The sequence below is a fragment of the Erithacus rubecula genome (genome assembly GCF_903797595.1).
Source record: "Erithacus rubecula genome assembly, chromosome: 3".
Lineage (NCBI taxonomy): Eukaryota > Metazoa > Chordata > Aves > Passeriformes > Muscicapidae > Erithacus > Erithacus rubecula.
In genome coordinates this window covers 66677327-66693367 of record NC_136689.1, presented here as the reverse complement: position 1 = coordinate 66693367, position 16041 = coordinate 66677327, and the positions used below count along the sequence as shown (strand labels likewise).

The 16041-nt window shown below is 35.9% G+C and overlaps 1 protein-coding gene across 2 annotated transcripts in view; it reads left to right on the top strand.

The window, feature by feature from the left end:
- EXOC2 (exocyst complex component 2) overlaps positions 1–16041 on the top strand; it is a 125250-nt gene that overhangs the window by 57618 nt on the left and 51591 nt on the right. For both annotated transcript variants that reach the window (XM_079300979.1, XM_079300980.1), the window contains exons 12-15: positions 6570–6695; positions 9461–9585; positions 12927–12995; positions 13257–13414. In XM_079300979.1, the coding sequence (XP_079157105.1) occupies positions 6570–6695; positions 9461–9585; positions 12927–12995; positions 13257–13414 (478 nt within the window). The remainder of the gene's footprint in view (positions 1–6569; positions 6696–9460; positions 9586–12926; positions 12996–13256; positions 13415–16041) is intronic.

Genomic DNA, 16041 nt, shown 5'->3' with positions numbered 1-16041 from the left:
GGGACTTTCAGTTCTGGTACCTGGATACTAAATAGTTTCCTTCAGTTAAGATTTTTCATGTTTTTAAATTGTAACTATACTTGGCAATTCCTCTATTATTAAAGCATAATTGTAGTTTTCCACTCTGTTTATGCTTCCCAGATTTGTTGGAGTGCTGGAAACATGGAGAACGTAATGATATAAAATGACATGAAAATAAATGTAAATAAATGAGGTTTAGTTTAAAATTTTCCTGAGGCACTGGGCAGATAGCCAAAAGGAGTTAAGCAATGGGATTCTTAATGTGAGTATCAGGGATAGAAGCTGAGGAGGTTAAGACTGTTTTCTGTGTGGCCAGTGGTTATTTGCTTAGACTTTAATAGTGGCTTAGTAGGTTTCATGATCCTTTGAACTGAAATGGGTAAGGACTCCCATCCAATTAAGGCCAGAGAAGGCCTTAATTTCTTAGCAGGTTGTTGCAAACTTTGTCAAGTCTCACTCCTATAAACTCTTACTAAAACCAACTTTTGCCAGTACCTTTGATGGTGATTCTTTGAGTGACCTAAATCACTCATCTGTGATGCTAATCTTTGATATTTTATGTAATATTATTGCAAATAAGCTACCTGTTAATAGCTAACCTTTCTGCTGTCCTTTGGTCTGGAAAATATATAATACAAAACCTGTTGAAGTTCCCAATGTGGAGCCAGCTCTTCAAACAGGCATATGATAGTACAGACACTATAATTTTTTTTTAATTATTAAAATTTTTTTTTTAGTTCTTATTGCTGAAAAAAGTTTAATTTTTGCAGAACTGAGTATGATGCACAGATCTCTAGATACTGTAAAAAACTCTGCAGGGTTTTTCTGTGCCAAAGTAGCAGCAGCTGTACTTAGTGTGAAAGAGAGAAATGGATGCTTAGACCATGTTGCTCTTTTTTTCTGTGCCACACTGAGATTCTATTCACCTTGCAATGAATGATCCATCTTTGTTAGATCAGACAGGCCGGCAAGGCATGTGTCAAAAGGGCCTTTTCAATTTGTTATCCTAGCAGCTGGTTCTCTTCCACTGCCTTTGCTTACTGTACATCTGGAAGAAGAATTCTTGCAGCTGGGAGCCATTTCATGTCTAAACCACATCCCCTGTCCATAGCAGAAATACCCTTTTGACAGCAGATGTCAAGCAAGCCCTTAATGGGTTATTAATTAAAAAAAAAAAAAAAAAGTGAGAGAGAGAGTAAAAATTGATCAGTACAAAAATGAATAGCAGATTCACTTTCCTCTTCTACTACCTGTATTTATAAGTTTGCTGTAATTTAGAAATTTTAGTCGAATCCAGGAGTTCAGGAGGCATTCTTATTTTATGTAATACTTTCAATTATATTAAAGTACTATAAAGAGTGTAACTATTGGTATTAAAAAGCAACACAGGTAGCTTAAAATCAAAATTTTAAAGATTATTATAAATGAAGATAGATTGAAACTCTTCAGTGGCCAGAATTTTACCTTTGTATCTGCTCCAGTCTTCAGTACTTTTTCAGGCAGTTGAGTTAAAGAGAATTTTTCCAAAAATGCTGATGACCTTAATGTCTGCTGGAGCTAGTAAAATGAAGTAATTTTTATTTATGTGCTGAACTTGAATGCTTGGCTCTTGTTTCAGAATTTTTTGGCCTGAAGGGCTGACAATAAGGCATATCCTTAGGCTGTGAAATACTTATAACACCACTAAAATAGGCCCAGTTACCCTTTTTATAGTAAGCTGAAAAAGTTTCATTATAAATGCATTTACAATAATGAAGACTAGCCTTAAGATTTTAAAAAGCATTCATTTTTAAGTATCTCCCAAAAGCATTTTTTTCTCTCAATTTTAATCTTCCATGCTCATCTCTTTTCTAGAGAAACAATCCATTTTCTTCTTGATCACTATAAAATGTAAGGCTAGAAAGAAAAAGTACTTAAAAAAAAGAATAAAATGCAGTTATTCATCTGCTGAGCAGGTTAATTTTTCAGTAATTTCTCCTGCTCCCCTCATTTCTTGCCTAGACAAATTGAAATTCTCAGTGCGGTGTCATTGAAAGGAGTCTTATCCTGATTGTGTCAGTGCGGGCTCCAGGCACCGTGTGTTTGGTCAACAAGCAACAGTGGGTGGTCAGGCTGCAGCACAGGACAAGGGCCTGCTGTGCACAGGAAAAAATGTTCAAAGGTGTTTAAGGCTGGTAAGGAAGTCTGCTGCCCTTCAGAGAGTCAGGAGGCTGTAGATCAGCCTTCCCGTACCATTGTAGCCTGTGAGAAAATTCACTGTAAGATGCATAATGGGTGAGAAAACACAGTGGCTGTATTCACCTGGTTGCACATCTAGTAGGGTCTTTTATTTTTTTAATTAATCCTGCTCATACATATGATGTATATGTTGTATGTTGTCTATGAGCAAGTCTGTGTAATGACCAACATTTGACTTAACATGGAAAATCTCACTGAAAAATTATTTAACCTAAGGTTGGTCACTTGTTAACAGTTTCCTTTGTCACTGCAGTAAGCGCTGGCACAATATTAATCCCCTGATCACCAGTACTTTTGTAAAAATCTTTCCTGGAAGTCATGTAATTGGTGCACCAGGCTGGCAGAATTGCAGAGTAGCTGAGGCTGGATTATCAAAGGAGGTGAAAGATGTGTGTCTCCTTCAAGAAACTTCTGCGTGCCAGACCTCAGAGAGGGGAAAAACCCAGGCAGTTGTGGAGCAATGGATATTGCAGAACAATTTTACACTCAGTTTGGTTGTAGTTTAGGAATATGAAAGGAAGGCAGCTTTTAAAATTTTAAATATTTGACTGGTTTGCATATCATGGAGAAATTTATTTTAGGCAAATTTCACGTCAGCTGTCTTTTTAATGGAGGTTGTAAGACACTGCTTACCAAGAGTTTGCAGGTAACAATAGAAAAAACTGGGTCGAGGTTTGTACGTGAGCTATGGGTACTGCAGGAACAGAATTACCCTATAGTATGATAAACCTGCAGTTAGGGGTCAGCACAGATGGCTTTTGATTTACAGAAAGTTAGAGAAATAATATCAAATACCAAAGAATTGTGCTTTTGCTGTGTTCTTTAGATTCTTGGTTTGCTAATATCTTACTGCACTAGAACAGAAGAAGAGTGAACAAAACCGCTGAACTATTTTTATTTCACACAGCCTCTGAATGCGTACCTTCAAAATATCTATGCACAGAAAGATGAAACCCACTAAAAACCTTAATAATAAAATAAAAGCAGTATTGAGATCCTTAAAACTTCATATTTGATCTTCTCTTGATTATATAGTTGTAAATGTAATAAGGTGTTAATTATCCTTTTACAGTTGGGTAGAAGAAGAGATAGTGCTTTTATTTTTCCTGTGTTTCCTTGGTTAAATATACACTTGGCACTGGAGTCACTGACAGATAATGCTTCATGTAGATGCTGTATTTTGGAAAAAAGCACTTTTGTAGCTTCAAAGATGCAGTGTATTTTTTAAAATTAAAGATCTACCGGGAGCATTTTTTTCATGTTTATACTTCTTAAAACCTGTTAGCACAGTAAAAAGTTAAATTCTCAAAACTTTTAATTGTTGCTGTCCTACATTCAGGATCTAGGAATGTAAAAATAGTACACAAATCAAATACTGAGTGGGCAGTAAATTATTATTTGGTTAGTTTATTTAGGCTTATAAATATTATTGTCTGCAGTCCATACTACTATTAATTCATTGTATTACATTACGCTGCTAAATTTAAGCTGCTGGCTCCAGAGAGGGAATGAGTTGGGATAGAAGAAAAATTGTTTGTAAGTTAACTCTCACTTTTTTTTTACAAGATTTATGCATTAGTATGCAGTCTTCAAGCGCTATCTTCTGGCAGGGTGAAAGCAAGATCAGTTTTGCTAATGTAGTCCAGATGTTTATTAGTCCTGAGGGTATATGTGCTGTTGTAGTTCCCTGCTGCTGTGTTATACTTGCTTGTAATGCTAGACAACCAATTAAGAAATTAGTTCATGTTAAACTTTCTTTTCCTGGTACGCCAGCAAACTGATGATGTGGTTTTTCTGGTGGAACAAGAGAGTATTCTCTTGTTTTCTGTTACTGGTGAGTATATAAACCATTCAGGCTGCGTGGGCTTAGTGCATCAGCAGCAATACAGCTACCTCAAGCAAGTGGTTTTAATTGAACTAATTCACATTAAGGTGTTTTGGTAAGTGTGTCTGTTTTTCTTAATTCTGAGGTTTAATTGGCGCTGTCATTTTTAGAGACCATCTGTTTACAAGACATTCCTTATATTAACACGCTGTCTGAAAGCTGAGAACTTAAATTCTATGCAGAGAGATCAGAGGGATTTTTTTGGTTGCAGTTTTTGTGAAAACAACATTGCTACACTCTTGCCGGTCTTTTTTTAATAAAATATGTTTTAAATAGCAATGTGACAATTCTGAGTTAGCCTGCTTGACACGCTTTTATTTTTCCCCCAAATAAAATGCAAATATATTGAATCACACTCAAATGCTCCTGAAATCACAGAAACTATATGAGACAATTAAATTTTCTCTGTGTCTTCTGCAATTTTCTTTTTATTCTGTGTAGAATTTTTGTAAGATAATGAATATATATATTTTTTTTTTAATCTGAAGAGATACTAATTTGTTTTGGTTTTACTTAATTCTGTGAAGTGCTGGATTGTTTTCCTCGATGCTGATGACTGCAAAGCATTAGTTTTTTGCTTTCTCATTATTGTGCACTTTTAGTTCTTTCAACAGGAAAAATCTTTCCACAAATTTTTGTTCAAATTCAGTGTAGAGCTTGTCTGTGGTGATAGTGGATAATGCACTTAAATCACTGCAGCAGATTCTGTATTGCTGAAAAGTCATCAGTTTTAAAGCTGTCATAAAGATGAGTTGTGTTTAATAAGTGGTGTAGGAGTTAAATAGTGAACAGAATCATAGCACAGCCTGAGATAGGAAGATAGGTGGATAGGAAGGCTGAGTTCACTGAGTCCGTTAATACAGTGTGTCAATCACAATTGCAAATGATGTAACAAACTGTATCTATTTACTTATGTGTCTTTTGCTATGAACAGTAAGAAGATGAGTGGGAGAACTGACAGTTATTTTGGTAATGGAAGGCTGTAGGAAATTCCTCTACAAGCCTTTAAATAATTATAAGAGAAAGAACTTCTTTCAAAGTGAACTGAAACCCAATACTGTCACCTATTGGAAGTTTGTGATATGTTTCACAATACTTTATATTGCTCTTTAAGCCTGAGCTGTTTAAAAGGATTAGGTATATCTTTTCTGCCCTGCTGCTCTAACACCAGAGTAAATATGCTTTGAATAGTTTTTGCTTTATGTTCCTTCTGAATCTGAGTATTTCGGTGTTACAGCTGGTAGTCATCTTCTCTGTCCTTCCTGTTATCAATGGAAAATATCAACAGTATAAACTCAAATGCTGGGATTCTCACTACAAAATTCAGCATGTATTACCAGGGGCAGTTTCATAAGTATAAGTATATTTCAGTCTAAGAAAATATTTTTTGCATTGAGAACAATCAATCACTGAAGTAAGCCCCCCAGTGACGTCATAAAATTCCCATTACTGGAGGTTTTCAGCATTGAACTGGACAGGGTGTTAGATAATTTCACCCTGGCTCCCTTTCCCATGAAAGGTTGGACTGGATGGTCTTCTGAAATCCTTTCCAACCTGGACTGTTCTATAATTCTGGGAATTTACTTGTTACAGCTTAGCTAAGCAATGCTGAAATAGTTTTGATGACTACTTTCAGAAATATCTCTGTAAGGGGAAATGCATAACACAGCAATTTAGACATTTTAAAAGTTATTGACAGTGTCACAGTACGTTAAAAAATTATCATAGTCCCTTATTCTTCTTATATGGCTGTTTTTCACAATTCATGCTAGACTCCAAGTATCCACCTCCATCAGATTAGATCCTTGCTTAGACTTGTAAGTAGTGACCTACATGTGGACAGGTACCCAAAGTATAAAATAATTGTTTGATACACTGGAAAATATTTTGTGGGTTTGTAGTTATGTATAAATAAGGACATTTACAAAGGAAATATGCAATTAGTTAATCTGATTCCTGATGGATGGATTTTTTTCTACCTGAACTGTGTAGAGGCAAAACAGCTAAATGATAGTTGAACACTCTGACCATAACTGCTTCAGCTAGACACAGAAGAAACTTCTGCTGTTGAAAGGTATATTTAGAACATATAACAGAAAAATGGCATAAATGCATATTTATCCATGGCTTTCAAGCAACTAATTGTAGGGCATTAATTATAAACAGAGAAAAATACAGACCAAAGAATGGCATTTTCCCCGTGGTACTTATGATTTTGGGTTTGCTACAGGAGCCAGTAGTGGTGGTATTGAATAGCATTGATACACATGAACAGAGAGTCTAAATAAAGCAAGATTAAGAATGTTTTTGTAAGATAACGTTTGTATCACTGAATTAAATTAGAATTCCACATGCAACATGCAGTTTTGTGTCAACTGATGTGCAAAATTATTCTAACTTCCGAGTTTTTCTCCCCTCTGCCCAGGCAATGCATTGCTCCACAGCCCCATGCTGGACCTGGACGGTGATGTGCGTCCATCGCCGATTGGCCACCTCAGTCAAACTGCTTCACTGAAAAGGGGCAGCAGCTTTCAGTCTGGCCGGGATGATGGTAGGCATCTGCTCTGTTGTAAAAAAACTGCAGCCCCCACTGTCCACTGTGTGGTGCAGTCAAAAAGCCAAACAAAAACCTACTCTCTGTGTGTTTGTTATGTGTCGTTACAAAATATTGTTCTTTCTTCTTATACATCACTGTTGCTTACTAAAGAAGTCCTCCATGTTTTGTGCAAGCAAAAGGCAGTTCATAAAATTCAAATTCAAGTTCAAAATTTGCTTCTTAGAATGTAGTTAAAGTAGTAAAAGTCTTTTTTTCTACAGACCAGATATTTTCTCTTGCATGCATAGCCACCTGCTGCCTACTGCATTTTGTTTGTTACACCGTTTGTATGTGTTTGCTCAGATTGTTCTCCTTGCATTTGTACCTTCTGTGACTTCACATATCTGGCTGTCTGATTCTTTAAACCCAAAAAGGGAAACAAAATGTTTGACTAAGCTGAAGCAGTCTGTCTGTCCACAAGCAGTTGAGGCTTTCTGAGTTGTAAGTGTCCTCAATACTGTCGTCCAAACAACTTCTTCTCAGTAATCTTTCAATGGTGACATCACAGGAGACAGAAGACATGCTTTTCACAGAATAGATCATTCCTTACTGAAATAGCTGTCTTACTCTTACCCTTGTCATTTCTCAGCCCATAACCTTGCCTGGAGGTGATAGCAAGTGTTACAAAGCAAAACACTAAATTACTGGTTGTTTTTGAGTGCCATTCACTAACAATACTAATGCCACACTTAATGTAGCAAGCAACACCCAAAATTCAGTTTAAGTTGTTTGAATTCTTTTGCATGAGAGGGACTTAATTGCCTATATGGCTGGCAATTTCACTTCAGTTATTTTTTTTTTAGAGTCTTACTTATGGATCTGTTACCTTTTACAAACTGAAAAAGATAAATTTTCAGCAAGTTTTGCATAGATGCCAATTTAAACCAAGATTCAAAGGAAAGCTAGAGAATTGGGGCACTATAATAATCCATCCTAATTTCCTAGAGGTAGAATGAGTTGCCTCTGAGTTGAGTTTCTTGCTGCTTAGGTGCACATGACCACTGATAGCTCTGCCATCCTTGTTCTTTTCTGAGTGGAGAGACAAAGCAAACCAAGCAAAACAATTTAGGATGCCTGTGCAAGAGCTGCCATTTCAAAGTAGAAATATCCTGAATTTATGACCATACATAACCTTTTGATACAATGTGTAGTGGCTTATTCTAGGAGGTATTTGCTGTCTGCAGACTTGGGACTAAGCCTGAAATATGCTTCCTCCAGGAGAAAAGAATTTCATAGATGAAGTGAATCTTGCCAGTATGTTTCCAGTTACCAAGTGACATCCCTGGTTATAACCTTGGATTAGTGCTGAAACAGTTTTTCAAAGGAACTGATATTTTTTTTTTGTTAGAAGTTGGGGTTTCTGGAAGTTACAAAGCCTCTGCTGCTGTAGCTGTGTTGGCACAGCTTCCTGATGTAGTCACAGCTTGTTGATGAGAGTTTTTCTGCCACTGGATCTAGACCAGTTCTCTGGCAGTCATAAACCAAGGTGATGGAAGTATCTCATCTGTGTCCACACTAGGAGCTTTTCTAGTTGAGTTTGGACATTTCCATGCATCCTAAACAGATGTATCACTCTCAGCACAGTTGTACTTGAGTTATGTCAGACCCTCTTCCCAAATTTTGGGCTTCCTTTACGATTTTATTTTCAAATGCTAATTCAAAATGCCTAAACTTTTTGGCCATGAGAAGAAATGGGTAGGACAGATGTTCAATTCTCCAGTAAAGAAACCTTGACAAATGGAAGCTGCTGAAGGCATGCTGTACTTCAAGGAGATTCAAAACTGTCTACCAACACAACTAAAGAGTGAGGCTCTGGTGAAGCCTACTGGTATGTAACATGCAGTTATTTTTGCCTAACTGTTGAATTCCTGTTAAGTGTAGGCAACATTCTGTAGGAAAGTAGATACAAAATGTGCTATTTCTTGCAACATTTTTCTGCATTTCTACAGTGTTACATAGGCTGATACAGTATTTTAAAAATTGTAATTTGTACAAGACCTGAGTTTATACATAAAAACCACCACATTAGCACAAATGTTATAATGTTTTGGGGCTTTGGCTGTTTGTTTTGGGGTTTTTCAAAAAATATGTGATTTCTTTGTCCAAGTGTTCCAAAGCAGACTGTAGTTCCTGAAGTGAAATGCAAGTCTCTTATCACTGTTGTGGTGTGATACCATTTTGTTAAACCATTGTAATCGTGAAGGTTTCAATGGAGAACATAGATAGTTATGGAAGAATATTTCACAAGGTTTCCTTTATTTTCTGTGTTAATGAGTACTTCTGCCTCTGTTCAGCTTTCTCTTTACTCTCTTTTGCCTATTGCAGAGGAAACTGAAAAAAATTATCTGTCGCCAAGATTTCATTTGAAACTTTTCTAATGTCTTGGTTGCTTTCACACTACCATACATTTTAGAGTGTTTTGAAGACAGAAGACTGTCTGAATGGATTTTTGGTGGATTGCCTTAGATATCCCCACAAGGAGAACTATTCTGTAGATGCAATCATAGTGCTGGCAGCTTGTAAGCATAGGAGGGGAGGAGAAAGAGCTTGTATGTGTACAAATTGTGTACACATGTATGGACTGGCCTTTAAGCTTTTTATTTTTACCAAGAAGGTTTTTTTATGTACTATATAGTCACTTATGCAGCAGCAAACTAGTTGTACATTCTTGTTATTTTTAAAAATGTTAATGTCTTTTCTATCCCCTCTCCCCCATTTAGCTTGGCGATACAAAGCTCCTCAGCAAGTTGTATTTGTTGAAAAGCTGACAAAACTTGTTGTGAGTCAGCTGCCCAACTTCTGGAAGCTCTGGGTTTCTTATGTGAATGGAAGTTTATTCAGTGAGGTATGGATTCTTCTATATAAAGGACTTACAAGTAACAAAGGTCTGTAATAATTATATCTGAAGTATATTTCACTGGTAGAAGTAACAACTTACTTTAGTGCGAGATTTTTCTTTTTAAAATAATGTAAATATACAGTGGAATTACTTTAAATTCTGACAGTGGGGATTGTGCCTGTGGCTGTATTCCAGTTGCTGGACTCAACAATATCTGTGTACTTTCACCTCTTACTCATAGCTGGCCCTTCACTGGTGATCTGAAGAAGTAGCACATTTCATGAAGGGTAGAGATATGTAAAAGGCAGAGTCATACAGAAAAAAATATTTTTTCTTTTCTTTGGAAAAGGATACTCATTTCTTGAGTTTTAAGTATTTGGAAGTGAGGTTAGGTTCAAGACCGGAGTTGCAAAATAACCAAGGCACAGAGCAGAATTCACGGACCCATTATAGGGAGTCTAGCCTGGAAGGTTAGTCAGCTGCATCTACCTGTTCTACTACTCCTTCTTGCTCAGATGATCTGATTTTTCCAAATCATGCAAATATAATCCTGATAATCCAAGAAGGGTTAAAAAAATAAATATTTATGACACATGCTACTTTTATATGCACACTATTAACAAATTTTGAAAAGATATCTCTCAAAATTAACTTTTGATTAATTTGTAGTATACTATGTTCTGCTGTGTTAAAATTCTGAAGTCATCATGTCTATCTACTATTCATTGCAGCTTTAGTAGAAAACACAAAAGCCTTTGAAAAAGAACATTTGGAAGCTAATGTTCTTATTTTTCATTTCTCTAATCAATGAGATTTCCATTTCTCTAGCCAAAATAATTTATTGATTCATTGCTACTGTTTATAAATTAATATACTTTTTGAATATGATGATACAAGTAGGTAATATAGCCCTTTACATGTTGAACACAATGTACAGAGCATTATGGCTTCAGTGAAATAGATGCTATATGTGATCCTCATTTTACATTATAAAAATCTAAAGAAAGATATGACATTCATACATAATGTTCAGTGAAGGAAGTAAAATCAAAAATAAACCTTAGTACTGTCAACTTTCACAAAAATAATTTATTTCATAAGGAAAATTATAACCTTTCTTTTTGACACCAGTGCTGTAGAAGATTAAACTTTACAAATTCACCTGTTAAGTTACTATGTTCTTTTTTTCTGTGTACAATGAAATAGAAAGCAGTTTCTAAAGAAATGAAGACTTGAACTGTGAACAAGGCTAAGAAATCCTGCTCATTAAAAATGACTGCAGGTGGAAAATGTAGTGATCTTCTGTCCTGCCTGAACAAAACATAGTTTCAGTGTTAAAAAAAATAATAATAAAAAAATAATAATAAAAAAAAAAAGAGGCAGTTTTTTTGTTAATCTGTAAGGTACATATGTTCTTCTATGTTTGGCCCTGATTGTGAACTTCTGAGAAATTAATCCCATACATTTGATTTCTTCTGCTCCTTTGGTCCTTACAGAAGCCCCCCAAGTTCTTGGGGAGATAGGAAGGAATCCATTCCTCCTGTGTATTCTGCATGCCACAGTCAATTGAGGATGAGTGGGAGGAGGGGGTGACATAAGATGGAAGACTTCTAGAGCACCTAAGAGTATCTGTCATCACAGTGCATTCAAGACTGAAAGTTTGTGTTTTGCTGTCAGAAACAGTACAGATTTTAATTGCCCATGAAGAAAATACTTTTATCTTTGCATTGCTTGCTATTATTCATCATTCAGGAAGCAAGGCTATTGCTACATTTTTTAAGAACCATCCTATAAAAAATGGTATACCAGGGTTATTTCAGTTAGCTTAGACATTTTAAAAATGTAGAAAAACATCTCTACATATGCATTTCAAGTTGTATTTTATGTTGTACAGTTTGTAGGGTTTTGATGGGGAGGGGGTTCTCTTTAGTTCTGAAAGGCTGGCTGTATGCCATAAAATATTGTCAGTTAAGATGTATGTGGTATTTTAACAGTTTGAAAAGTTGAGTTCTTTGAATCACTCTAAGTGAAGTCACAAATGTAAGTAGTAACCGTTGATTTTACCACAAGATAGTTTTGGTCTGTCTGTGCAGGAAAGGTTTAAGATTGGTCTTCAGCAAAACCACTGGAAAAAAAAAAAAAGATATCAAAGATCTATGAATTGCTCTGTTTAATCCAGCTGTAAACCAGTGTGAACTTAAAGTTGCTATCTGAAGTTTCAAGGAATACAATTTATTTTCTTTATAAAGTTTTAGAAGAGAGAAGCAGGAGTTAAATGCAGCAATAATTTCAAGGTTGTTGTCCTTGTCTGAAATGGTATAATTCAGAGCTTTAACATACAAGAGTTTTATAGCTATGTAATTTCCAAAACTGTTAGGGAGTTTTATTTTTTTTTGTTTTCCAATTTTTGCTCACTTCAAATTATTTATTTTATCTTAAAAATCATTAGTGCTTTAACTGAAGAAGGATTTTGAAAAACACAGCGTTTCAAATGAATTATTTGAAAGTAAACTGATTGTCTTTGAGGACACCTCTATCATGTTATTGCACTTCTTGTCCAGTAGATGTTGCTGTACAAACATAAAATAGGATATTTTCTAAGTATAAAATTCGTCATCTCCTTTCACCTAGGATTTGAAATAACTTTTTCAATGTAATTTACTAAGATCTCAGTACTCTCCACAGAAGGGTAGAACTACAAACAGGAAGACTATTAGTCAAATCATGTTTTTCTTCAACTGTAACTGTCTCATGCAAAGTGTAGTCATGTTCCTCTGTTCTTAGAGAAGTGACAATAAAGATGTTGCTTATTTTGCAGTCTCTTTTACAAAATCAGCTGAATTATTTAAAGAGCATTTTAACAAAATACTCTTGCTAAACCAAACAAAAACCCTGCAACCCTGCAACATTATGCATTTCTAAGTTGCCTTCATTCCAAAAATTGGTTCCCACTTCACATTGATGTCTTTCCACTTCCATGCTAAAAAATACAGTTTATTCATGTAAACTTGATGCACAAATGGACTACATATGTTTTAGATGTCACTAACACTGCAGTGAGAAAACTTTAACCTCAGGAAGTCTGTACTGCTTGAGCTACTCTTATGCTTGTCTCTGTCTTAAGCATACATTTTTCCTCAGAATTAATCATTAGTGTACTTACCTACAGTAAGTTGAGTTTATTGAGATATATATATAGTCTTTGCTTAGTGAAATGCCCTGAGTTCATTTTTATAATTGCATCATAAACTCATTGATTTTCACTTCTTCACTTTGAAAGCCCCTTTTTCAGATTTTAACAGTGGTTATAAGATACTTACCCTTTTCAATTTTCTCATTTTCACAAGACTGCTGAAAAATCTGGCCAAATGGAAAGATCGAAGAAAAATGCTAGGCAAAGACAAAATGATTTCAAGGTAAGTAGTTGGAGGAAATGTGGTGGGGAGAACCTTGATTTCTTTCATATGTCCTTCATGGCAAGATACTTTAGTGTCACCTTGAAAAATAAGATTTCTTAAATAATTTGTGTACCTTCATACCTCCTTCTCCTCTCTTCTATACCACATGGAGCCACCTGTAAATCTAACATTTCTACCTGTTGTATATAGCAAGTACATGGCTGCTTAAGCATCTTGATAAAGATTTTTTCCTTGATTTTTCTTCCCCTTCTAATGCAGAAAATGATTCAGGAAGTGATGCACTCTCTGGTAAAACTTATACGTGGAGCCTTGCTTCCATTCAGCCTCAGAGAAGGAGAATTAAGACAGTATGGTGGCTGGGAGATGAAATCTGAACTTTCTGGCCAGTGGCTAACACATGTTATCCAGACTGTAAGGTAAATGGATCTCTGGACCCATAAAATCATTCTCTTCATATATAGAATATGTGCTTTAGGACAAAATGCTTTGTTCATTGCATTAAATACCCTGAATTTTAAGAGTGTTAACATTTTCAAAAATAGGATTGAAAAAAATGGCTTATGTCAGATTTAGGATTCTATGTGTAAGTGTAATTAAAGGTGTTTCATGGTATAGTCTAATTGCATAATACTGCATATTATTACATAATAATATATTCATTTTTTCCCATAGTATCTTATGAAAAAGTTTGAACAAAATATTTTCCTGGCACAGCATAGAGCATAGACACTCAGTGAATCAAACACAATTTGATTCTTTAGGGTAAAAAGCAATTATTTGCTGCATTTGCTACATGTCTTCCCATTTTTGCCAAAATTTCACTGTAATTATTCTTAGATCATAATCTACCATTACAGTTCTTTAATGGAAGGTGATATTCCTGCTTATAATGTCATTCTACTTAGTTTTTTTTATAAAATTATTGATGCACCTTTCATCAATTGCAAAAGGACTCACTAATACACAGAATTTGCTTGCATATGTCTATAGGGCCTACAAGAATTGGCATTATCTTTTGAAAAGTAACTACTCCTTTGAGCAATACCTGGGGATGGTACTTTAATTTTTATCTCGAGTTTCCAAAGCAGGTAACAGGCAAAGCACAAATGAATAAAAGAAAGGGGTGTAATCATATAGATGCTCTTAGTGCTAATGGGGTGATGCACACCTGTTGTCAAGTCTGTTTAACACTTTCACTCTGTTGTGACTTAAATTTTCTGTCATGTAACCACGTAGAAAAATATTTCCACATGAAGTTTGTTATTCTGGCTGAATTTTATGGAATGCTTTCCATTTAAGAATTAACTGGCTTGATGAGAAGATATAAATGGGCATCAGTATTGCCCTTTTATGAGAAGCAAGTCATGCACTTCACACAATTTATAAAATTGTAGACTTCAGCACTTGCCCATTTGTAATATTGTCTTGGAAATGTAAGCAACGGTTCTCTAAAGGTTCACTGTGCTCTGCCATCTGAGATAAGATCCAGGCTGAGGCTTCAGACTATACGAAGACTCACTCTTTCAGAGAATCTCCTTTTGCTTTCCGGTCACTACCCTTGTAATGAGCAACTGAACTGAGCTGGGGAAGTCCTCCCTCCCTCCTACTCCTTTCCCCACCCTGTTTTCTTAGTACTTGGCACTTGAGCAAAGTGGGCTAGACTTTGCTGCAAAGTGATCAAAAGTAGAGAAGAAAAGGGGCATCTGGAGAAGAGGAATGGAACATGTCATCATAGAGTATTGAGTAGTGATGACCAGGTCAGAAGTTTATGCTAGGGCTGCAAGTGTGTTAATTTTCAATCCCCCACACTTGGACAGTCTGACAAAATTCTTGTGACTCACTAATGATAAAGGTGGGCTGTTTCCAAGGGGAGCCTACACATTGCCTAAGACCTTTATTTGTTACAAAGTTATGTAATAGCTTAAAGCCTTATTTTCCCAATATGTAACTAAAACTCATTTTGAAGCACATGTTAGCATTTTACACTTTTCTGTCACCACACAAATTATTTTCTGTTTTCTGCTTGTATTTAAGAGTTAAGATAAAACTCACAGTATTAAATAACAAGGACATGTCGTTACATCTCTGTGATCTTAATTTTTCTGCTCATTTGTAAGTCTCAGCTGATATCACACATACATATTTGTGTGTATCACACTGGCTTCTCTTGTCATCACATCTCCCATCCTGTAATTGCCCAGTGTTAATAGGTTCCAGATAGTAAATTAAACTATGCAATCAAGTGAGCCATTGCTGACAAGACTTTTTTTCTTACTATGATGGTGTGAAAGGTATGTATTTGTTAGGGTGTATTAGAAGAGAAAAAGGATGATATTAGGGATGTGACAGCTGTGTGCTCAGTGGAATTAACTCTAAAGTAGAAGGTTTCTGTGCAGTCTAAAGTAGCTTAAATTTCTTACATATGGGTGTTTGCATTCTGTTTCCTGGCTGGCTGAGATAGGACAGATTTTTTTAATCTAGTAATTCAGTAGTTGTGCTGGGTGATGAGCGTCCTGGTTAATGGTGGGGGTTTGGTGGTTTGTGTCCAATACCAGGGGTGTGGAACTGGATCCTACAGGTGGATGACTGGAAATGTTCCACTTGTTTGCTTTGTGGCTTCCTATTCCTCCACCTTGGCACTTTCTATTACCTGTGTTTTCCTCAGTATTAGCAGTAGGGCAGATGGCAGTTACTGCCTTTGAAATGTCCTTGCTTACATATCCAGGAGCTGGATAAAAACAGTGAACATCTGTCTTGTGCCCCTGACCAAGTCTGAGCATGACTGCAGCTTTTTAGTTGAAAGCTGGAATGCTAATTCTTGCAAGTAGTTGTTCTATTACTATTTCTAATGAAAAAAAAAAACCCAGAAGTCAATGTCTCCATCCTCACCTGTAGTGAGGATGCACCAGCAATTCGTGCCTGATCACAGTTGGAAGCAAAACAGTGAATTAATTTACTCTGCACATGGTGCAGTGGCTGTATTTTGGCTCCTTGAATATGTATATTCTTAATAATCTGATGCACAGCCACATCACCATTTCTG